This window comes from Armigeres subalbatus, chromosome 3 (assembly GCF_024139115.2).
Source record: "Armigeres subalbatus isolate Guangzhou_Male chromosome 3, GZ_Asu_2, whole genome shotgun sequence".
Lineage (NCBI taxonomy): Eukaryota > Metazoa > Arthropoda > Insecta > Diptera > Culicidae > Armigeres > Armigeres subalbatus.
Genome location: NC_085141.1, coordinates 300,431,945 through 300,457,012, shown reverse-complemented (window position 1 = coordinate 300,457,012; position 25,068 = coordinate 300,431,945). Strand labels below are relative to the sequence as shown.

Genomic DNA, 25,068 nt, shown 5'->3' with positions numbered 1-25,068 from the left:
AAAGACTTAAGAACATTCAATATTATTTCCGAAAAAAATTCGCTACGGACTGCTCGGTTAATTCTATTAGCTCAGCAGTAAAATTCACACAGAAATGCCACCGGCGCGTATACACGGCCGTGCGCGCGGCTGCGTATTTATCAGCGCTCACTGCAGTGCGTTTTAGGGCTCTTTTTCCACACTGCACTGTTCTGCTGTTGATTGTGCGCTCGGTTCATTTTGTTCGATCTTCTTTTATCACACACTTCTCCCAAGCTGTGGTGAATTCAAACGTAAGAGGCGCGCTCCCGTTCAAATGCAACGGTGCATGTGAGTGTATTAAAATTTCTTTTCACCACACTGAGGAGATGGACATGTCTGCACAGCATACAACATTTATTTTATTTATTTATTCAGACTAAGGCCGAAGTGGCCTGTGCGGTATGTAAGAGTCTTCTCCATTCGGCTCGGTCCATGGCAACACGTCGCCAGCCACGCAGTCTACGGAGGGTCCGCAAGTCATCTTCCACCTGATCGATCTACCTTGCCCGCTGCGCACCTCGCCTTCTTGTTCCCGTCGGATCGTTGTCGAGAACCATTTTCACCGGGTTATTGTCCGACATTCTGGCTACGTGCCCGGCCCACCGCAGTCGTCCGATTTTCGCGGTGTGAACGATGGATGGTTCTCCCAACAGCTGATGCAACTCGTGGTTCATTCGCCTCCTCCATGTACCGTCCGCCATCTGCACCCCACCATAGATGGTACGCAGCACTTTCCTTTCGAAAACTCCGAGTGCGCGTTGGTCCTCCACGAGCATCGTCCAGGTCTCGTGTCCGTAGAGGACTACCGGTCTAATGAGCGTTTTGTAGATGGTCAGTTTGGTACGGCGGCGAACTCTATTCGATCGAAGCGTCTTGCGGAGTCCAAAGTATGCACGATTTCCAGCCACTATACGCCTCCGAATTTCTCTGCTGGTATCATTTTCGGCAGTCACCAGTGAGCCCAAGTACACAAATTCTTCTACCACCTCGATTTCGTCACCACCGATGCAAACTCGCGGTGGGTGGCGCACATTGTCTTCTCTTGAACCTCTGCCTATCATGTACTTCGTCTTTAACGTGTTGATGACTAGTCCGATCCGCTTAGCTTCCCTCTTCAGTGTGATGTAGGCTTCCTCCATCTTCTCAAAGTTACGTGCCATAATATCTATGTCGTCGGCGAAGCCAAATAGCTGGACGGACTTATTGAAAATTGTACCACTCGTGTTAATCCCTGCTCTTCGTATTACCCCTTCCAAAGCGATGTTGAATAGCAAACACGAAAGACCATCACCTTGCCGTAACCCTCTGCGGGTTTCGAAGGGACTCGAGAATGACCCTGAAACTCGAACTACGCACATCACCCGATCCATCGTCGCTTTGATCAATCGTGTCAGTTTATCCGGAAAACCGTGTTCGTGCGTTAGCTGCCATAGCTGGTCCCGATCGATTGTATCATATGCGGCTTTGAAGTCGATGAATAGATGATGTGTGGGCACGTTGTATTCGCGGCATTTCTGCAGTACTTGGCGAATGGCGAACACCTGGTCCGTGGTGGAGCGTTCGCCCATAAAACCCGCCTGGTACTGCCCCACGAACTCCCTTGCAGTTGGTGCTAGTCGACGGCATAAAATTTGGGAGAGTACCTTGTAGGCGGCGTTCAGCAATGTGATTGCGCGGTAGTTGCTACAATCCAGCTTATTGCCCTTTTGTAGATGGGACACACGACACCTTCCATCCACTCCTGCGGCAAAACTTCCTCCTCCCAAATCTTGGTAATGACCCAGTGCAGCGCTCTAGCCAGTGCCTCACCACCGTGTTTAAATAGCTCTCCTGGTAGTTGGTCAACCCCAGGGGCTTTGTTGTTCTTCAGCCGGCCAATCTCCTCCTGGATTTCCTGGAGATCCGGAGCCGGTAGAATTATGTCCTGCGCGTGTTCTCCCAGGTCCATCACCATACCGCCATCTTCGTCTGCCACATCGCCATTCAGGTGCTCTTCGTAGTGCTGCCGCCACCTTTGGATCACCTCACGCTCGTTCGTAAGAAGGTTCCCGTTTATGTCCTTACACATATCAGGCTGTGGCACGTGGCCCTTACGTGAACGGTTTAACTTCTCATAGAACTTTCGTGTGTTATTAGCGCGGTACAGTTGCACCGTTTCTTCACGGTCTCGATCTTCCTGCTGGCGCTTTTTCCTCCGGAAAATCGAGTTTTGTCTGTTCCGCGCCTGTTTATATCGTGCCTCGTTCGCCCTCGTGCGGTGTTGCAGCAATCTCGCCCATGCTGCATTCTTCTCTTCCACTAACTGCTCACATTCGCCGTCATACCAGTCGTTTCTCTGATCCGGGGGCACCGTGCCTAGTGCAGTGGTTGCGGTGCTACCAATGGCGGATCGAATATCTCTCCAGCCATCTTCAAGAGACGCTGCGCCTAGCTGCTCTTCCGTTGGAAGTGCCACTTCCAGCTGCTGCGCGTATTCTTGGGCTAGTCTACCGTCTTGTAGCCGCCCAATGTTAAGCCGCGGCGTCCGACTTCGACGCGTGTTGTACACCGTCGAGAGTTTTGAGCGCAGGCATACTGCAACGAGGTAGTGGTCGGATTCAATATTCGCACTGCGGTAAGTGCGGACATTCGTGATGTCGGAGAAGAATTTACCGTCGATTAGAACGTGATCGATTTGATTTTCCGTTTCTTGGTTAGGTGATCTCCATGTGGCCTTGTGGATATTTTTGCGGGGAAAGAAGGTGCTTCGGACTACCATTCCGCGGGAGGCTGCGAGGTTTATGCATCGTTGGCCGTTGTCATTCGATACGGTGTGCAGACTATCCGGTCCGATGACCGGTCTATACATTTCCTCCCTTCCTACCTGTGCGTTCATGTCACCGATGACGATTTTAACGTCCCGCAGTGGGCATCCAACGCTTCTTTCTCGTCGTCGGATCTCCCTTCGTGTGGGCAGTGCACGTTGATGATGCTATAGTTGAAGAAACGGCCTTTAATCCTCAGCTTGCACATCCTTGCGTTGATTGGCTGCCACCCAATCACGCGTTGGCGCGTGCTGCCCCCTCTTTAAGCGCTGGAATTGGATTTTGAGGTTTTTTAAATGAATTTTCGTTAATTTCCAAAAGTGTTTCGAACTGAGATCCAACTTCGAGACATTATTCTCAAAGTTGGTATTTCTCAGAATAGCGAAACGTTTTGCCTTTCTCGTACACTAAGTATACGTAAAGGCTATACACACTTAAAATAAATCGCCGAATTCGGCAAAATTTTACTAAAATCTCAACAGCAGAACTGTTCGGTAAATAATTTTACTGATTTTCGGTGATTTTGACAGTTGAGCAATGGAAAAAATTACAAAAAATCTGTAAAAAAAAATTACCGAACAGTTCTGCTGTTGAGATTTTGGTAAAATTTACCGAATACTGTGAAATGAGTTAAGTGTGTATGTTCGCTCCAAAAATTATGTTGCTGAGAGCTTGGAAATCTACCGACAGGTACAAATGCGGTTGTTGAATAAAGATCAAGGAAATGGTAGCTCCTAGCTCTTCAAGTTTATACCTAAGCATTAAGCGCAACACGCGAGTAGAAGTAAGAACCGTAGTTAATGTACCTAGATATTGTACCTACGCCAGTGGCGTAGCCAGGGGGGTGGTTTTGGGCATAAAACCCCCCCCAGAGACAACATTTTTAGAAGAAATTTTTTTTTTCGAAAAAAAAAATGTTCAGAAAACCCCCCCCAGACCAATTTTCTGGCTACGCCACTGACCTACGCATAGTATAAATCTGATGGTAGCGACATGATTCGACTAGAATTATCGCGGGATTTGATTAGATTTGAAATGTTCGGTTTTGTGATTCGACTCGAAAGTTTACCTGATTCGATTTGAATTCGACGGGATTGTTATCCTACATGATACAACTCGAAATTAATCGCTCGGTTTTGTCGTCGTACGCGGCAGTCACCCTTTCTGGCAATCTGAAATGAAACCTTGATCCTCTTGGTTACTCAAAATCTCATTCCTAAAGCCATTCCTGTTTTGCATGGATCGAATCACCTAGGCTAGAGGTAGATTCGATTTGCTCAATTTCGTCATGAATCAAATCGAACTGTTCGGTAAATAATTCGATGGAGAAGACATAATAACGTTAGATTTAGAAGGAATATCTGAAGTCTCCAGCTTCCTTCTATTTTTTCTGCGCTTGGGCAGGACGGTTTTGAAACCTTGTTTCTTTGAAGGAAGTGGAGAATTCAGAGACTCCCCCTTCCTCTTGTTTTTATTAATGCTCCTGGCTGAGCGTGGAGACGTGACCTTCTAAGAGGTTTTTCCCAGAACGGTGTCCCTGCAGGATCAGTGGGTACAAATAGCGCTTTGAAATTATAATAGCTTCGGGTAGTAGGGACACGGCAGGTATTTTCGTCTGTTCGTCATAGTCTCGAAAACCAATACAAGAGACGCTTTTTTGTAAAACTCATACGTACCAAATCGTAAGCTCAGGAGAAACGTTCTGCTATAGTGGAGTTCTAGCAAATGTACGTTGCTTTCGTTGGTTTTAGCCCCTACGACGATGGACGGAAATTCCTGCCGTGTCCCTATTAAAAACTTCCTTTAGCAATGAGAGAAAAGAACCGCGCAGCACGAAAGCACGATTCGGTCTGATGGTGCACAGGAATTATTTGTTGGTTTCTTTTGCGGATCAAATATCAGCTACTAAATTGAGTCCACGGCACCGATTCATAATTATTTTTGACATAGGACTGTACTGTCGTTGGACGCATAAATGTCACATGTTACATTTTAACATTTTTCAGGTTTTGATGTCTAACGTCATAATTTGATACGTATTTTTGAAATATTTTGTCAAAACATAGGTTTTATTCTAGAAAACTCGAAAAAAAAAATTGAAATCAATTTGTCACATTCGAACAAATGGACGCATATTTGTCACACACAAAAAAAGAGATATAACAATCACATAAAAAGACACATAGCACTGCGTGATGTGTTCTGAGGACCGTCCATGAAATATACAATGCTTTTAGGGTCATCTACAATTCACGTGGATAGTTTAGAAGGGTGGCTGGTAAGTATGCAAGGTCTTTCCCTACTTTCAGAATTTATATGGACAGTTGTCCATGAAAAGGTATTATCTTGTCTAGAACCTCTTCAAGTTTACCGCGAAGAAGAGAATGAAACTGTGACATAATTAAAATATTCAAGGACCATAAAATGTGATAAAGAGGTACCCTTTACCAAACCCGTTTTTTTTGTAAAACTCAATTATTGTGAAATATTATGGCGATAAAATTTATTCAAAGTATGAAACAAGAACAAAAATTAATCAGAACTTTCTTGCTTCGTCGGACGATCAATGAAAAACGTATTTTTTCTCTTCGGTAACAACAGGTTGAATAGTGATGGGCAAAATGGTTCAATTAAGTGAGCGGCTCTGAGCCAAGCGTTCACTTGAATGAGCCGACTCATTTGAACGGCTCGTTGACTCATTATGAAGTATTTTTTGCGAATGAAGCATAAAAGCAAACTGTTTTATGATATCTTGTATATTCAACTGTGTTTTTATTGATGTTTAAGTGCTTGTTTACAAATCCAAATTTGAGTTTTAGCGAAATTCTTGTCAACTTCGATAATTGAATTGATCGATGAATCATTTGAATCTAGAATCTTGCTGAGCAACTCATTAACCATTCGCACGTCAATTCTATGACTGCCGCTATTTTTAGTTTTTTGAATTATCTACAAATATCCATATCACCTAATTAAGCCAGCAGCAGTTCATAATCATAACAAAGTTTCTTGGTGACTTCCGGCGTAAAGGCTACCTTACACCTCGGGAAAATTTTCCGCCGGGTTTTGGGCCCAGGATTCAAATTTTGCGTGCCCAAATCTAGAATCACATATGAAAAAATGCATGGGGAAAAATTCCACGGCCCAAATTCCCGAGGTGTGATGCTACCTTAAATGTGTCCACACCACGGAAGTCTTGCCCTTGGATTTTCCCCCATATTTTTAAAACGCAGGATGAAGGCTTTTGATAGGGTTCCGACACAGAGAATCAAAACTCCGGCCTGTATTTTAACGTGGGAGCCAAAACTGTTCCGGATAATTTACCCGAAGTATACTACAAAAAACAACTCTACTTTAGCGCATGCAAACAGCTACAAATCTTACTTGCACGTTAGTATTTTCGAGCAACAGTTACATATGTCATACAATCAGATCACGGATCCCAAATGTGAAGGAACAGATGCTCTTAGATAAACGGACAATTAAGTTAGCCACCCATGTATTCAAAATGGGCAGGATTTCCGACTACGAAAAAAAAAATTGTAAACAAGATTCTCAAGGTGTGAGGCTTCCTTGGACACTAAAATTGAACGTCTGAACGAAGGAACTAGCTATCGTTATGTTTGAGCTATTGAATAATTTTAACAGCAATCGTTCATTTGAGAGCCGCGGCTCAAAATTATAGAGTCATGGTTCGTTCGCTCTTTTTCGCGAACCGGCTCAAATGAACGGCTCGTGAGCGTTCGCCCATCCCTAAGGTTGAACCATTTTCATTAAAGAAGTTTTCTTTTCTTCTTCAATTCCTTGAGGATGATTTTGCCAACGTACATTTATATCAAAAGAGGATGAATCCCTTACAACCAACTTACATTGCTTCTTGGAAAACAACTAGCAGTATTTAAGGTCTTTACTGTTGATATTATATGCGTATTCAACGACTTTTTTCAAACACCACTTTTCGCATGGAATCCACGTACGGGCGTGACTTGCAGTGGTTGGTCGCAACTCCAAAACGGTGAGCTTTGTAGAAGTCAGTTACTTGCATATCAAGTACGTCAACATTGGGAATGCAAAGAATTGCCAACCACAGACTTGAAATTTTCATAACTGACGACACGTTCATGGCGCATTTTGGAATCAAACGCCGCATGGAAAGAGTCAGCTGCCTTTAACGTATGTCCCGATTCAAAGTTCTCCAACAATATGCGCTCGACCTGAATTTCATTACTGTTTATGAGTTGGGTAATGTTATGGAATAAATTCTAATTCTTATTTTGCGAACACCAATTATCCAACCAAAAGATAATTGTCTTCAGGTCAGCGTCAGCTGAGCGTTGCTAAAGATTTCGTTGGCTGTGCGACTGACTCGGACCAAATGCACGCAGACAATGGGAATGCTCGTATGTAGGGACCAACAGGCGCAAAGCTCTCGTTAAAGACCAGCAGCCTTTACGAGAAAATTATGCTCTTGAAGCAATCCAACCGTGGAAGCCGTATGACCTAGAAAATAAGTTCATAACTTACAAATAATTGAGAACTTTTTGCAAATCCACAGAAAAAACTGCTTCACCTGGTAGCACTTTGTCACCATCCTCTCGATAAGACAGTCGTGTTTCCTTTGGACGTTGAAGATGTAGTGCATGTCCTTGTCCCGGGCAAGGAAACTACGCCACTGCCGCTAAAAACCAGGTGTTCAACATCTTGGAACGTTTGCCGGCTCCTCAAACAGAAAACGATCACATGTTTCTTTTTTTAAATCGAACCCGAGGAAGTCCTCTTCCAAATCCGCGCCACTGGATTGTCTGTATTATTCCATTTCCGGTTCACACCAAAGAAATACAATCGTCGCTCGCAAACAAATTAACAACAACTATATCTCAGTTCACGGTGTGACAAATATGCGTACATTTTTCGCCTGACCAGTGAATTTCGCGGCATAAGTGTCACATTCGGGGTTTGATAGAAAAAACGTGGAAAAAATTGTTGTTTTTGGCAATGTTTCAGTCCGGCCCAACGAATCTGAATATTCTTCTATAGTTTATTGCGTTAAAGTTAATAAAAAAGCGAAATCTTGCGATAATTGGATGAATGCATTTTGAAACTTCAAATGCGTTTTTCCCATTCTTCTCGTTTGTAACATGTGACATTTATGCGTCTGACGGCAGTACTGCCCAAAATCGCATTATAATTATTGTCCCATATGAATAGAAAATCCAGCAAAAATGGGACTGATATGCGATCATAGGCAGTATATGTCTGTTTTTTTACCGTGATACACTTTCTCTATAACATATGTTTAGAGCTTTAAATCCAAAAATAAACATTGCCTTGTTTGCCTATGATAGCTCGCGTGATACTGTCTTTTGAAAAGTATCATGTTGTGTTATAGAGTTCAACATTTTTCCATGGTTGTTATGAACATAGTTCAGGATATTAATAACTAAATTTTGTATCAAAACTTTGAAACATAACCAATTCTTTTCTTTAAATTTTGTTAAAAAAAAATGACGAATAATATCATAACTCAGTTATATCAATGGTTGTTATAAATAACTGATTTTGTACAATTGTGTTATAATTGTAAGCCAATTTTACTGGTTTTGCAATCCAGATTATCAGATAGAGTTTCATTAGTTTTAGCTTGCAATACCGATGGCGCTCTGGAAAAGCATAGGATATATTTGCTACTGACTCAAGGTGCAAAATATGATGGGATGTATGTGGAAGATCACCAAATTTTGTATGGTTAAGACGAAGTCGAAAGCGTTCTGGATGATTGCTGGATCGATTGGTGAACCAAAAAAAGAGCACGTTTGGGAATCATTGAATATGTAACTGTTTCGGATTGCATGGCTGATAAATCGATGGGTTAAATTATTCTGGTTTGGTTCTACTTTCACTAGATGCTGGTGATGCGATGCTTTTGACTTCCAAAGTGGGATGCGCTCTATAAGAATGCTGCATTGATTTGACAATAGATGATGCGCTTGCCAATAATATTGCGTTTAGAAGTCAAATGCATTGCTCCAGATTACATGGCCGAATTACTTTGGCAATGAAAGTGAAAGACATGATTTTTTGATATTCAAAAGATATTTATTCATGATGAATAATATAAAATGATGATGCAATCACTCGCCCACTGCAAGTCAAATATACCTCTGCACTCGCCACCAGTTTATGTGGATTTTATTGGAGTTTTTAAGTTAGGTTCGAGGGACAAAGGTTCGAGCTGCCAATGTGATAGGAAAAAGCAAATGATGGATTTGTTTTTTTTTTTTTTTATTAGAGAGGCTTTCAGCCCTAGGCTGGCTCACCTCAGTTGGAATTTCTTATTGGATATGGGAAACGAGTTTTTTTTTTATTAAATTACTCTCGAAATTACTGCTAGAATAGTCAAGTTGAAGCTATAGGCAGGCTTTCCAAATGTACAGCCTTTCCGCTGCAGTCAGTTTGGAAGAGCACTAACTGTCGCATTGCATGCTATAAGTCGCTCCATGCTGCTTACTTCTCATTCAACCCGAAGTGTCGTGGCGACGGCATGCACGAATGCACGATGGACGCTGTTGCCAAACTTTCGGCATCACAGCAGCTAGTTCGACATTGTAGCGCCGTGGATGTAGTGAGTCGGATGGGCTGTTCATTGTAAATGTTGTCTTGTGTGCTTTGACGCTCATTCGTCGTCATGAAGACAGCCGGCATTACTCGAAGAGATTCTTCGGTTTTTTCGTAAGAACTGTCAATAAAACAGTTTGCTCGCGGCTGTCATGGGTGCCTATCTAATGTGTGTTAGTAGAGCTGATTTGACGCTCCAGCTAAATTTGGTACATCCTACTCTTCTTAACCATCCTTAATTTTCTTTTCTGCTTATTTCTGTGGTTTTCTGATACCAAGAGAAACAATTAAATTGATTTCACAAAACAGCTGTAAAAATGGCTATTTGCTCACATAACCCGTTCAGCACGCACGCGGTCCTGGAACGCTCATACAGGCTCGCTCGTGCTGTGTATCACGAGCGATGTTTTCTTGTTAAATAGTGTTGTACAAAATACGCGCGTGCTCGAGTGTTAAAATTCTAACTGTCCGCATGTGGGGTACAGCGGCTGGATTCCGAAATTGATTTTACATTACAATTTAACGATATATCCAGCAAAGTTAATTAAAATATGGCTCATTTTTACCATCTCCACATAATCATAATGCGTCCAATCAATTTTAATATTTTTGATTCAAACCTGCTTGTTTATAACATGTGGATCAGATATTCCATAAAGGCAAAGGACTTTGTAATAGCTTCCTTTTGTTCTGAAGGGATTTCGGCAAGTATTGTTTTAAGAAGTGTCCCGGTATTAGGAGGTTAAAAAGCGAATTTCAGTGACCACTAGGGCAGTTCACATTTCAAAAATGTTCGAAAATTCCAACTCCCATATGTCTATTAGCATCATTTTGATAATATAGGAGTCCTGGCAAAATTTCAAGCAATTCGGTGGCCATTTAGGGGTGGCGCGAAGTCAATTTATGTTTATATGGAAATTTGTATGGGAAAAACTTAAAATTTATTCAAGTCTCCCTACAACTGTCAAATTGTGATGAATTCAAATAAACATCCCCAACCTCCATTTTTGGAATCTATTTGAGCCCAACCAGTGGGTAACTCATTAATTTTGGTTTATATTTCCTCTGCTACGTTGAGGCTAATTACGCCATTTTAGCCATTTATCTCATATTCACACTGTCAATAGAACCGTTCAATCCACTCATAACTAATGTGTTATCCGGAGGTCTCATTTATATAGATTCCAAAAAGGGAGGTTGGGGATGTTTGTTTGAATTCATCACAATTTGACAGTTGTAGGAAGACTTGAATAAATTTTAAGTTTTTCCCATACAAATTTCCATATAAACATAAATTGACTTCGCGCCACCCCTAAATGGCCACCGAATTGCCTGAAATTTTGCCAGGACTCCTATATTACCAAAATGATGCTAATAGACATATGGGAGTTGAAATTTTCGAAAAATTTTGAAATTTGAACTGCCCTAGTGGCCACTGAAATTCGCTTTTTAAATTCCAGGTTTTTTCGCTTTTCCTGATAAGTTTCGTCAAATTTTCAGGGTTTTTATTTTACTTGAAAAGAAATCAGGGTAAGAGTTTATGAACTGTAACTTGGTATTTTTATTTGTGACAAAACCGGAGGTCAATACTTTTTACTTTTCGATACGGATGCAGGGTACACTTCTCAAGTTTGAAAAACGAGCGCTTCACGAAAAATGATAGACTTTCGTAGCTAATAAGACATTCACATTCCAATCGAATTTCCACACCAATTTGTAAGCATCATTTTTTTTCATCTTTAATTTGGAAGGCTAATTTGCCGTGAAGCATTATGGAGCCGAACACATGTTTTTTAATGCAATATTTCAAGATTCCATTACAATATTGGTAGTTTTGGGGAACCGAAAGACTTGCGGTTTTTTTTTCAAGGTGGTAACAATAAATTCCTCCAATTATTTGAAGGTACGAATATGTTGGATATTCCATTGGTTTAGGCCACACATTTTATAGTAGTTTCGTATTCTACTTCTACACTGCCGTAATCTGAAAAAGTGACGTATACGCCATTTTCCAAAAATGGTGTTAACGAGTACTACTCATCGAGCTCTTTAACAGAAAAATGAAAAACATACATGTTGTAAAATGGCTGTAACGTCACTTTTCCAGACACTTAACAGAAAAAGGGAAAACAATAAACTTTAAAGAGTTTTTTACCCTTCTTACACCCTAAGAAGGGTATAAAGATCGCTTGAAAAACAGACCAATCAACTCAGCTAGATGAACTGAGCACATGTATGTATGTGTGTGTGTGTGTGTGTGCGTGTGTGCGTGTGTGCGTATGTGTGTGCGTTACAAAAATCTCACATCAAGATCTCAGCCGTCCGTGGACCGATTTGCACGATTTTAACACTAAACGAAAGCTATGACTTTGTCATTGTACGAGTTCAATTTTTTTTGCAATCGGACATTTGGTTCCAGAGATATGTGAGAAATACGAACATGAAGTGCATTTTCAGAAAACTAACAAAATAATGTCACATGAATATCTCAGCCGTCTGTAAACCAATTTGCATGATTTTATCTTTTAAACGAAAGCTATGACTTTGCCATTGAACCCATTGTATTTTGTTTTGCAATTAGACATTGGGTTCCGGAGATATCTCTGAAATACGAACATAAAGCATTAGACGTATCAACTTCACACATTGGTAAAATATGTCCCATCCAGATCTCAGTCGTCCTTGGACCGATTTGTGCGATTTTATGTTTTTGTCATTGGACCCATTCATTTTTTTTCTGCAATTGGAAATTCGGTTTCAGAGATATCTGTGAAATACGAATATGAGACATATTTTCAGACTACTAATGAAGAATTGTCACACCAATATCTCAGCCGTCTATGACCCGATTTGAACTCTTTTGGGCTTAAACAGAAGCTGTAATATTGCCATTTAAGGCGGCAAATCAAATCTGCAGTCTTTTGTATTTTTTAAAATTGTTGAATTTCCAGAAATATTCCTTTTTTTATTTTGAAATCGTTAAAAGCATGATAATATCAGTTATTTTACATTCAATTGAAGGTCATATGCATAGAAATTGTAATATGCACTGGGCACACACAACCATTCAAAAGTGTAAGAAGGGTTGCGTTCACTGTAGGTGGATTAGGTCGGGTTTTTATTTTGAAATCGATAAAAGCATGATGATATCAGTTATTTTATACTCAATTGAAGGTCATATGCATAGAAATTGTAATATGCACTGGGCACACACAACCATTCAAAAGTGTAAGAAGGGTTGCGTTCACTGTAGGTGGATTAAGTCGGGTTTTTTTTCCTGAAATCAACTTCATTAAAAACTATGAAACGTTTTGAATGTAACTTGACGAAACATTATTTTCCCGGTACTTGTTCACATTGCCGGTTTTCCCGCTTTTTCCCAATGACTCCAGTTTCCCGTTCTTCCCGGTTCGTTGGCTACCCTGCTTTAAGAATTTCTCGGGAAATGTTGGAAGAATTGTCGAAGAAGACGTGGTTAATTAGGTTGACAATTCGATTCCGATTTGTTTAAAAGTCTACGTAGACTTCATGGAGCGGGAAAAAGGGGTGGTTCCAAATAAGTCTACACAAGTCTAGTAGGGGGGAGGGGATTTGAAAATGTTAAAATTTGGTCTACGCGATTCATGGACAACCCCAAATAGAAAGAATGAAATATTGGAATGTTTTTATTTTCACTTTTTGAACTCATTTCACAAATTTAAAGTTAACACTGTAAAATGTATGAACGGTACGCTCTTTTGTTAGTCTTCCAGGTCTCCAAAACCACATTCATAATCAGCCGCAAATGATTATTGAGTGGTTTACAGTTTTTTTCAAGTTATGAAAATCTGAAGAAATTGGGAGGTGAAAATATCGGGTAGAAAACTTGATAAAATCGTGATTTGACAAAATCGGATCATCAATATGTATGTCAGATGAATAGAAATTATTTGCGGAAATGCCATATGAGTATATCCACAAAACTGGATTTTTGCCTCTCTCGTATACAAATTATTGGTAAAGACTATAGGTTCGCTCCAAAGGCAAACTTTTATAAAACGCTTGGAGACCCATAGTACTATATACCAATCGATTCAAACTGCACTATGGATTCGGAAGTTATGGCCAATTTGTTACAGAAAAATGACTTAAAAAAGTGTCACTCATTTTTTGCCACTTATCTCTAACAGCTCGCAACAAAATGCATTCAACACAGAATCCTGTCCCATTGTTTCCTATTTAAAATTGGCCAGTTCGCACTATGACCTCGGAAGTTATGGCCAAAATACATTTTATTTACAGAAAAATCACCTAACAAAATATTACTCATTTTTTTGGCCCTTATCGTTCACCGATTTGCTCACAACAAATTTCGCTCATTCCTATTGAAAATTGGCCATATCGAACTATTGGTTCCGAAGTTATGGACAAAATTTAGTTTTTTACTCAAGAAATGCGTAAATAATCCTCAATTTTTCAAATAGTATTATCCATTACTCTTGTTGAATTACAGTTATTAAAAGCTTAATACCTTGAAATATTATTCCAACAGTGACTTGTTTGATGCTGATTGCATAGGTCATACTTGGTTTTCTAAAATGTAATGAAAGTATATTCAGATTAATGCTCGTAACATGCCATAAATAATCAACTATCCAACTGAATAGGTACTCAAAATAGTTTTATATGCACTCTCAATATTTTGAAAGTACTGTGTATTTTGAGCAGATTTTGAAAATTATATATTAACTTGAATTTTTCATTTTTTTACTTCTTTTTTAAATTATCAACGCATTTAGGCTTTTGATTGATTATTTTTTGCACAATTCTTAATAAAATGTTATTTTCAATATGTTGCAACGTTATTACAAACAATTTATAAACAAATATGTACAAGAAACAGTAATGACACGATTTCTGACATGTCCAAGTTTTGACTGCCGCTGGAATGAATTTTAAAAGTTTATAGAGAAAGAATTGGAAATTTTTAATTTTTTTAGAAGTCTATATTACAATCACAAACATGTGTCCGGAACAACGTACCGTATATACACTTTCAGCTATAAGTCATTAATTGCTTTTGTGCTGTTTAGACCACCCTAATGATTTTTTCTCGTTACATATTATAATGAGCGAGAAAGGCATCAACACCAATAGGTGGGATAATCTGTTTTTTTAATTAGTTTCTTTTATCTCACAGCTCAGGCGAAAAATTTATCTTTAATACATAATATTTTGTAATGTCAAGAAACCAGAAGCGATGACTAAGAGATCGATGGAAAACTGAGAGATTCGATTAAAAAATCACGGAGATAATGAAAATTTAGTTACACTTTTTTCTACACGAATGTATCCGTGTTAGTTTTTTTTAGCGGATGTATCCTAGTGTTAACCGATCTCTAATAAAATGTTATGAAGACCTTAAATTGTTTGACATTTCCTATGAAATTTTTCGTCTTTTGAAATATATTAGCATCCCAAGCCCAGTCGGGCAATGGAACATTCTAGCGTATCGGATAAACCTGTCGTTAGCTGTACGGCTACAAAGGAAATGCAAACTCAATTTTGTATAAGGTACCCCGGGGCAAGTGGGACCTAAAAAAACGCTAGTTCAGCAAAATTGGAAACGCATACTTAGAAAACAGGGTATTTCAGGACTGTTGCGAACAGCACAGAAGTCACCGATCTTTCAGCGCGGCAATAAATACACAATATATTGCGTCATGCTATAAAGCTACATTTATTTAATATTAATATTAAAGTACTTTAAACATAATAAATAAATACTTACATCTTCGGTGTTTCACTTTTAAAGCAACGGAAACTTCAATTCCGTCACTCCCGTGCTGCCGCTTCATTGTTTCTGTTTTATTTGATTAGCAGGCAAAACAACACCGAAGATGAATTCACACACAAATAAACCACATTTCTAATTCTACTTATGATCAGGGGCTCACAATTCCATTCTCACGTAACATTCCCCCCCGTAACACTTTGAGTAAGCTACATATAAAAGTTTTACTTATTTTGTACATCACACACAGATGTTCTTGCGTGAGAATTTCGAGTATATAGCTGCATAGTCGAACTAACTAACTGTTATTACGTTGGAAGATGCGTTTGAACTTCTACCTGTGGGACGTGCGTTGGTGCTGCTCTGTTCATGACCCTACGGTGCAGTATCGCTTTGTAGAACGGTCTGATTGATGCCGCTCCGCGTTGTCCAGTATATGATGTAAACATCTGTCCAGTGATAGCTTATTGTTCTTTGTTGCAGCAGCAATCCATTTCTCGCATTGAAACTTCTGCCCGCGTCAACGAAACGTATCTCTTGTGCGTCTTTATTCGATGATGTTCCTTAGTTTAGCGGCTTATGTCGGACCGAGTGAGCAACGATTCGGCAGATCTCCGTGCATCTCGCGGTGGAAATCTATATTGAAATTTGGTCGCATCGTCCAATCCTATGGCGCCATCCATGGAATCACCATGATGAACAAAACGCGTCGAAGACAAGATCGAAGATCTTTATAGTGTTGCGAACAGCACAGAAGTCACCGATCTTTCAGCGCGGCAATAAATACACATTATATTGCGTCATGCTATAAAGCTACATTTATTTAATATTAATATTAAAATACTTTAAACATAATAAATAAATACTTACATCTTCGGTGTTTTACTTTTAAAGCAACGGAAACTTCAATTCCGTCACTCCCGTGCTGCCGCTTCATTGTTTCTGTTTTATTTGATTAGCAGGCAAAACAACACCGAAGATGAATTCACACACAAATAAACCACATTTCTAATTCTACTTATGATCAGGGGCTCACAATTCCATTCTCACGTAACAAGGACATTAACCACGGATACATCATTATATGCTTCCGTTGTTGAAGTGTAGACGTGTTGTAAGCCATTTATTCAGTTACAAAAAATATTGGTAGTGATATAAATAAATTTACCTGTGGGACCCACTTACCCCTTCAAACGGGGCAAGTGGGACCTATTCTGCTTTAAACTGTCGAACGAAACTAGTTTGAAGAATGTAGATATAATGTTCATGTAATTTCTGAATCGTAGTATTTCAGATCATGGATGGAGGTTTATTGCTTGTCAGACTTTTGTTTTTGCAAAAAGAAAGGGATTTCAAGGTGAGCAGATATAAAAACAAGACAACATCCGGTTTACTGTTTAATTGGTTGTTGTCTGGCTTTCCATTCGCTTACTTTCCTACCAAATGTGTTTGATAGAAAGGATAAGCAAATCTTTGTTCACTTTTCGAATGAATGTTTCTCTGTTTAGAACACAAATTATTACATAAATTAGAACTTTAAAGGGAACGTTTTTATTCAGGCTATGCGCAGTGTTGTAAATTTTTAAAAGATCGAAATGGCCAATTTATTTCTTAAGAACTATATTTATCTGAAAATCTGTCAATCTGATGCAAAGTTTAAAATAATAAAACACAAGACAAAACCTGTTAATCTATTGTTAAATGAATATATTGTTTGCACTGTAAACGGAAAATTTCGCATAGTTATAACCATTGCTCTTTTCCATGGGGGAGATAATTTTCAGAAAGTAAATTACACATTTGGTAAATCAACTGTATACTACTTCTAAACAACGAAACCAACGATATCAACTGCATTTGTTTCAGATCCATATAATATATGAGTGTCGAAGTTATTTTTCACTAGTCAACTATCTAAAAACAGGTAAACTGGCTCTATCGAAAATGTTGTTCAAATATGTCCCACTTGCCCCATGTATGTTAAAACACAAGGGCAAGTGAAAATTACAGATTTTGGTTTTAATCAAAAGTTTTAAATCGTTTTCGGTGTCACACAATTATTTCATTGCTCAAAGTATTCGCTTTCCACATCAATGATTAATTTGAAAACGACTATTTAGTTGGGAATCCATTGAATGAAAATAAAAGTAATAGCTTTTGCCGGTAGTTTAAAGTCATGATTAAACAATACCATTAGTATGGTGCCGCAAATGGTTTTGATTCCAAATATTTTTGTGTCAGGCGAATTCGTTGATAGTTCTGCTTCATCTTTCTAGAACATTGTTACCATTAAAAACGTTCACCGATTAATCGGCAGCCATAGTACCCACTTACCCCGTATTTTCACTTGCCCCGGGGTACCTTATACGTATTAACTATAAAATAATTATTTACTCTAAGTACTGAAATAATATGTTAGAATATTCAATACATGTTCGTTAGGTGAATTGATCAATTAATTCGAACTCTTTAGTGTAAATACTTTCATAGCCATACTTCCCATAAACAATTTTAAGACACTCCTCAGGAAAATAAAAGCATGGAAGTGATCCAAGTGCAAGGCAATATTTAACGAATACTTAATTGACACTCTGTTTCGGAATCGAATTACGAACTAATTACGTTCGAAGATGCTAATTACTTTTTTCTGTATTAATATAAACATCTTCATTTTTTTAAATTATTTAACCCGCGAACAAATGACTCACATCTGTCGGTCTACGCAACCGCAGTACGGTGCGATGGAGTACCTAGTACCTTATAACTGGGAATTATCCATACATATCAGCACTACTGCATCGGCCACGGATGGATTCGCAATGAACGAAAAGCAGTCAGCGAGGCAACACTTACCTCTTTACTGCAGTAGTCAACATCCGTAGCAGCAAACGAAACGCATGTTAAACGCACGAAAAATGTGCCGAACGAACAGACGCTGCTGTCGGGAATAACGAACGACCCGAAAGCAAATGAATGAAACTGTCTTACAACGTCACCCGAGAGCAACGTTACCTCTCGTATGATTGCGTGTATGCAACTGTCGCATATGAACCGATAGCACGGCTGTCATGGTTAAACAAAGGCGACAATCATTGGTGGGCTGTAATGATGCGGTACATTTGGAAAGCCTGGAGGATAGAAATGGTCCAATGGAACATGAGAATTTTAGAGAAAGATACAAAGTACCAGAACGGAATGGACCTGGGATTAAATCCACGACTTCCTGCGTATGAGCTAAAGTCCGGCAAAAAATCAGGAATTTGTAAAATGATTTTGATTGGGTACCTTGAATTTCATTCCGTTTTGGTGTGTGCAACATGCGGTGCAAGTTGGAGCGACCGCCATTCAGTTAAAAAGGTGCAAAACAAAGAAACATTACAGCTACTGCTGTTCCATGCCGCTCTCTCGTAAACAAACTGGGCTGATGATTGGCGGGAAAAACCAATGGGATGCTTTGGCGAATGATTAAATTCCTCTCACTTAGGCTCACGTTGTTGGTTTGGTACATTTGAAGAACCCTGGGTGTGTATTTGAATTATGAGTCCGAACAGAGGTTTTAGCTCAAAATAATATTGGTTGCAGCTGGCGCCATAAAGGAATTTCATTAAATTGATCGACTATCGTGAGAAAGTTTGAATTTTCAAATATAGATTTTAATGATACATTATAATGAAGCAATTATTTAGGAGTTTGATGCGTGATGGGTATCCAAAGAAGATATAGGTAACATGTGTTATTGAATAAAAGAACTTCTAAAATTCCTGGAGATAATCCGATCTGCTGTCGCCGGAGATGGATAACACAATTTAAGATCCTTTTTCCACTTATATAAGTCAGACGTCATGTTTGAATTACCCTTTCCAGAATACTGTGAATCTTGTTGCAATTAAACTACATTCCAAAAATATATTTTGTTATTTTATTATATTTAACAAAATTCCTTTCAAACCTTTCTAATAAAATGCAATGATTTGTATAAATAATCATATGCGGATCTAATTTCATCACAACTAACTCCAACCTTTGTACCGAATCCCTTTTTAACATCATAACATGACTGCATTTAGCTTGATGACAGCTAGCTTGTGCATAACATGAAAATTCGAATCGTCATTCCGAACAACGTTGCAACGATCCGCATGGACCGTTGTGTTGTTCGCGCGGCCGGATGCTTTCGTCGAGTCGACGCAAACTTTCCGCGGCCCAACTGCGCCGACTCGCGTTTTCCTTCGCGCTCGTCTGCGGACAATTCGGCTAAATCTGTCGCGCAAAATTTCATCGTTCTGATCCCTGCTGGTTAGTCTGTCCGCAGCACTTGTTGAAGCCGGTCCCTGAGAGAGCCGGAAGCTTATCCACCCAGCGATCTGAGCCCCTGGCAACGTGGTCTAGTTTTTCCTTTTCGGTCGCCGGTTATTTTTACTCTCAAACGTAGTCAGTTCGTCGTCATTCGAAAAAAAATTGACCCGTTTATGGTATTACGAGTGGGCTGTTCTTTAGAGTGAGGGTTGGGAGTGAAGATTAGTCACTTGGTGTTGTCTCGATTCGACTAGAAGGTGTGGTAAATAAATACGACTTTAATGCACATTTGCTTACTCTTGAATCAATTTGAATGATTGACGTCCGTCCGGTCGCTTGAGGACAAACCTACTGTACAGTGAAATTGCGTGTTGGAAAGTGCTTTTCCCCATTTTCTTAAGTGTACATTTAGTGAGCGTTAGCTAGTTGCATGCTTCCACTGGTTAGATTAGTTCATTTCCCAACTAGTGGTGCTTCAGTTCGGACGTTTAATCGTAGTTTCGGTGTAATTACTAAGTGCCCAGCAAAACCAGTAGAGACATTGGAAAAACTTATCGGACATTTCGTCTTACTTTCGAAAGCCTTTTCGCAACTTTCCGGAATGGTTAAGCAAGGCCCACGTCCGCTCGTAATCTGCGGCCCGTCCGGGTCCGGAAAGAGCACCCTGCTGAAGAAGCTGTTCAAGGAGTTCCCCGACACGTTTGGATTCAGCGTATCGCACACCACCCGGAAACCGAGACCCGGAGAGGAGAACGGCGTACATTATCACTTTGTCTCGGTGGAAGACATGCAGGTGGCTATTGAAAATGGAGAATTCATCGAAACTGCCGTTTTCAGTGGAAATATGTATGGTACAAGGTAAGGCTGGACGCGGATGATTGATTGTGGGGAAAAATAAATTATTTATATCGCCATATCTTTTTTAGCAAACAAGCAGTGGAAAACGTACAGCAGCAGGGTAAGGTCTGCGTGTTGGACATCGAAATCGAAGGAGTCAAACAGGTGCGCAATTCGGATCGATTAAATCCACTGCTGGTGTTTATCAATCCTCCCTCGGTGGACGAACTCGAGCGCCGACTGCGGGGACGTAAGACGGAAACGGAGGAAAGCTTACAGAAGCGTCTCAATACGGCGCGGGTCGAGATTGAGTATGGTAAGTACCCGTCTTGATGAGGTGAACGATTTGAGATTTCATGGTTTAAATTGGTTAATGGTTTAATTGAGCTGTGATTCTGAATTGAATTTGTGAATTGAAAGCTGAATGGCGCATAATTGATTTTGTCCTTAAAATTATAAAAAAAAGTTCCGAGCCAAGGACGATACACAAGACGATCTTACTGTTGAGGTCAAAATACGTATTTGTAAGAATGATGAGTTTCCCGTGCTGATAATGTTCCCTTCCTATTCAATTGAAAAATCGTCAAAAGGAAAATTCCGATTTATATCGTCAACCAAATTGTTATTGTAGTAAACAACAGCTAAAGTTCTGGCAGCAGATAAATCACAATAAATATATTACTCAAGTAGTAATTTTAATTTCAAAGAGGCTCAATGGACCGGTAGCACTATGAAAGTTTGATGCAATCTTCAATGTGCATCATAGAGCTATAAATAGAAAACAATTACACAACGAAGAGAAAAGCACAAAGTTCTTGAAAGTAGGGTGAATACCATTGGTCTGAATACAATAAAAATGAACATCGATTAATTATTAATTGCGTTCTAAATAATGTGCATAAATAAAATGTGCAATGTAGCTACATGACATTGAGGAAAATGTTGCCTAAATGCATGCAACATTTGAGCGCCAATATTGCGTTCAAGATTTTAGCAAATTAGTTCTCCTTGATTTCATTAGAAATTCAGAGACACTCCTTCTCCAGTTTCCACGGAAAATTTTTGTGAGTCTCCACAAGAAATATTCTCGACTATCGTTTAAAATATGTTCTAAATCGCAGAAGAAATAAATATATCCTCAACATTATCTTCTTTTTAGGTTCCACTCCGGGTAACTTCGATATCGTGGTCCACAACAAACACCTGAAGCAGGCGTACACGGACCTGCGGGACTTCATCGTTCGGGAGCTGGAAACCCAACAGAATCAAGGTATCAACGTTAGTTTGACGCGTGTAACCCTGAATGAAGACTAAACCCGTTTGGTGCTCCCCTTCCCGTTTGATGATAAATGAGTGCATTTTTTTGTCGGCGATCGGCAGAATCCACCAGTACCGGAATGCTGACCTTTTTTGCAATGCTACATTTACTAACCCTAATCTTACATTTAAGCTACACAGTTGATACCCTTTTCTCCACCGTACCTAAACTCGATTGTATTATGAACGTACATCATTCCGCTTTTCTTAAAAATCTCTCTGGATAATTTAACCATGGTGCTAACTATCTAGTTCCGGAGCTCTATTCACGTAAGGTCAAAGCAACAATACAATTTTGTTTTAATTGAGAATTAACACGATGAATAATTAGATTGATATTAGACAGCGATTGTTCCCATATTTCGCGAAATTGGTTAGAATAAGTGTTTAGAGTTAAAATGAAATTGAATCAATATTTTCAATCGAGAGGACATTGAACTTTTTTATTTCCTTTTTCAAATCTTTACATTCCATTATTGTTTTGCATTTATTAAGAGATTTGCTTTTCTTTACATTAATAAAACGCATTATGATTTTTTGCGCTTATCGAACACTCTTGCATCAGTTTATAATAATAGTGCCAGAACAGAAGAGCTGATGGGGTATTTTCTTCAGTGTTGTGCTTGCTAACATTTATGATGATAGTGCTGCCGGATGTATCTCAACCGACACAACTAATGATCCCAGAATAATTATACTACCGAGTTAGGCTGTTGAAATTACTAACCTCACTCGTCTATTTGTATCAATAACCATTTAATTTGCATGAGTACCACTAATGCTGCGACAATGATGGATGGGCTCTCAACAGATGATGCTTGTTTTGCTCTATTTATTAGTGAGCTTCTTTTTACCTCTCAAAACACTTTCTGTCAGTCAGACAATATCACGATGGCCAATTGTTAAAATAAAATACATAACTAACTATATAGGAAGAATATAACATGATAGAACAAACGACAAATATGTTGTCGCTGAGACGGTTTGATTGTACTATCTGACGGAAAGTTAGTGTTGGTGCTGTGTTTTTTGTTTTTGGAATCCAATCAATAATGTGCTTTAATTACATAGACGTTTGTTCGCCAGTTTGCTTTCAACACCTTTATTTATGTTTTTTTCTCTTTCAATTTTCTTTTATCTCTCCATACAATTCCAAACACAATCATTACAAAATGTTGGTTCTTCGGGGTTATTGATGGCTCGCGCTTCCACATTTTCTCCCATTAATTACTACCCTCTGCAAACAACAGACAACTTCTTCATATCTTCCATAATCACACATAAAGGCTATGAAGTGTAAGCGCCTCATTAACCTTTCCTTCAAAACGCTTCACCTCTACTCTAGTCGTGGGTGAGGGCACATTGCACGCGCGCGCCAAGGGAACCGATCCCTATAATTTATGCCAATATTGCTTTTCGTGTTATGCACGCACGCCACATACACTTACACATAAACACATCCACAAAATCCTTCACGCACTCTCTCCTAGATTTGTAATGGCCAGAGATAGTGTTCGGCCACAGATAGTGATGAACCCCGCACTGATGAACTCTCAAACACTGCTACCCAACGGGAAATCATTTGGACTAGTGGCAACGAAAAGGTTCAAAGCAGTTAGCAGTAGGAAAAAATATATGTATGAAAAAATAATTACAACCTGAAGGATTACTCCATTTCCTTCTGCCATAGTTATTAAGTTTATCATTGGTAAACATAGACCCCGCCTCCCCTCACATGAAAGCTTTCCAAATGCAATGTTTTAACTCACAATTACAAATGTAACAAAACACGAGAAGCTTTTATCTGTTAGCCAGTCATGAAACAATACACCGAAGAAAAGCTGCTAGTATTACGGAACCTGGCCCCAAGGACGAAAGTTCAACCGCCGAGGATGTTTACCTGTCAATCTGATGTCATTAGGTTTTACTTTTCCGACGAATTTTGTACCACTTTACACACTCTATTAGGGATTGAAATAGATTCAAATTATCAGACCCGGTCGTAGTTTTTAAGTGTTTTAGGCTACTGTCGTAAATAGATGAACGTCGTCCCTTAGCAAACACAATGAGAAGGGAATCAATACAAATCCTGTAAGCATGATTATTGATACGAGGTTTGAATAAATGATACGCTTCTAGACAATGTTAGACAATGCGTAATTGGATGGGGTTTTTGTTTTTTCTTCCTACGTGGTAATATCATTGCACTAGAATATTTTCCAGAAATTTCTTTCCTCGAGAAATAAAGAAAAAAAAATGGAAATTTCTTCACAATTTTCATAGAAAAGTTCTATAGAAATTCAAAATATATTTGGAAATTTTATAGAAAATTCCTCTAGACTTTTTTTTTAAACACCATAGGAAAATCCTTCGGAAATTCCTTTTAGAATTCTTTCAATTTTTAGGAGTTCCCTTGAGAACTAATTTAGAAATTCCTTTTAAAATACCTCCGAGAATTCCTTTAGAGATTCCTCTAAAAATTCTTTGATTTGTTAAATATCTTGGCTGTGCATATGCACAGCACATGTTTCGAAATGGACAAATTGATATGAAATTTGCGAAAAAGAATCCACGTGTCTTGGAGGGACTCGAACCCTCAACCTCCTACTCTCTAGATAGGCGTGATAACCCCTGCACAACAATACCACTTAAAGGTCACGTTTGCGGAAAAGTCATCAGAATCCGAGTACCAACCTCCACCAGAGCTAACCGCGGTGGAGGTCGGTACTCGGATTCTGATGGCTTTCCCGCAAACGTGACCTTTAAGTGGTATTGTTGTGTAGGGGTTATCACGCCTATCTAGAGAGTAGGAGGTTGAGGGTTCGAGTCCCTCCAAGACACGTGGATTCTTTTTCGCAAATTTCATATCAATTTGTCCATTTCGAAACATGTGCTGTGCATATGCACAGCCAAGATATTTAACAAAAAAATGGTTTTCGTACGGCCGAGTTGCCGAATAATATGTAATTAATTCTTTGATTTGATTTTTTGAAAATTCGGTTTAAAACTTCATCGAAGAAGAGAATTCTTTGACTATTCCGTTAAAAACTCCATCACTCTACCAAACATTTTGTTGAAAATGAATTCATAAGTCCTTTCCGATATTCCCTCAATAATTCCCTCAGAAATTCCTTCGAAAAGTCCCACGGAGATTCCTTCATGAATCCCATCAGAAACTATTCCATTCTTCAGTATAGAAACTTTCCGGATAAATTCTTCCAACAAAATTTTAGATAGAATTATTTTGTATGGTTTTTCTGAATGAATCTTTGAAGGAAACCCCGATGGGAATCTCGAAAGAATTCCTAAAAGAATTTTCGAAGAAATACTCAAAAGAAATTCCGTAAAAAAACCTCCTTTCTCCAGATTTTTTTCGGGAATTTCCCCAGAAATTCGTTAAGAAGT

General features: G+C 39.2%; 1 protein-coding gene across 8 annotated transcripts in view; it reads left to right on the top strand.

Annotated features, from left to right (window-relative positions):
- LOC134224985 (uncharacterized) overlaps positions 1-23,828 on the top strand; it is a 68,273-nt gene extending 44,445 nt beyond the window's left edge. For 4 of the 8 annotated variants that reach the window (XM_062704705.1, XM_062704699.1, XM_062704702.1 and 1 more), the window contains 4 exons: positions 20,091-20,367; positions 20,436-20,662; positions 21,506-21,616; positions 22,914-23,828. In XM_062704705.1, coding sequence (XP_062560689.1) covers positions 20,091-20,367; positions 20,436-20,662; positions 21,506-21,616; positions 22,914-22,963 — 665 coding nt within the window. In that variant the 3' untranslated portion in view covers positions 22,964-23,828. The other 4 variants (XM_062704700.1, XM_062704704.1, XM_062704707.1 and 1 more) reach the window with 3 other exon arrangements.
- Positions 23,829-25,068: the final 1,240 nt, after the last annotated feature.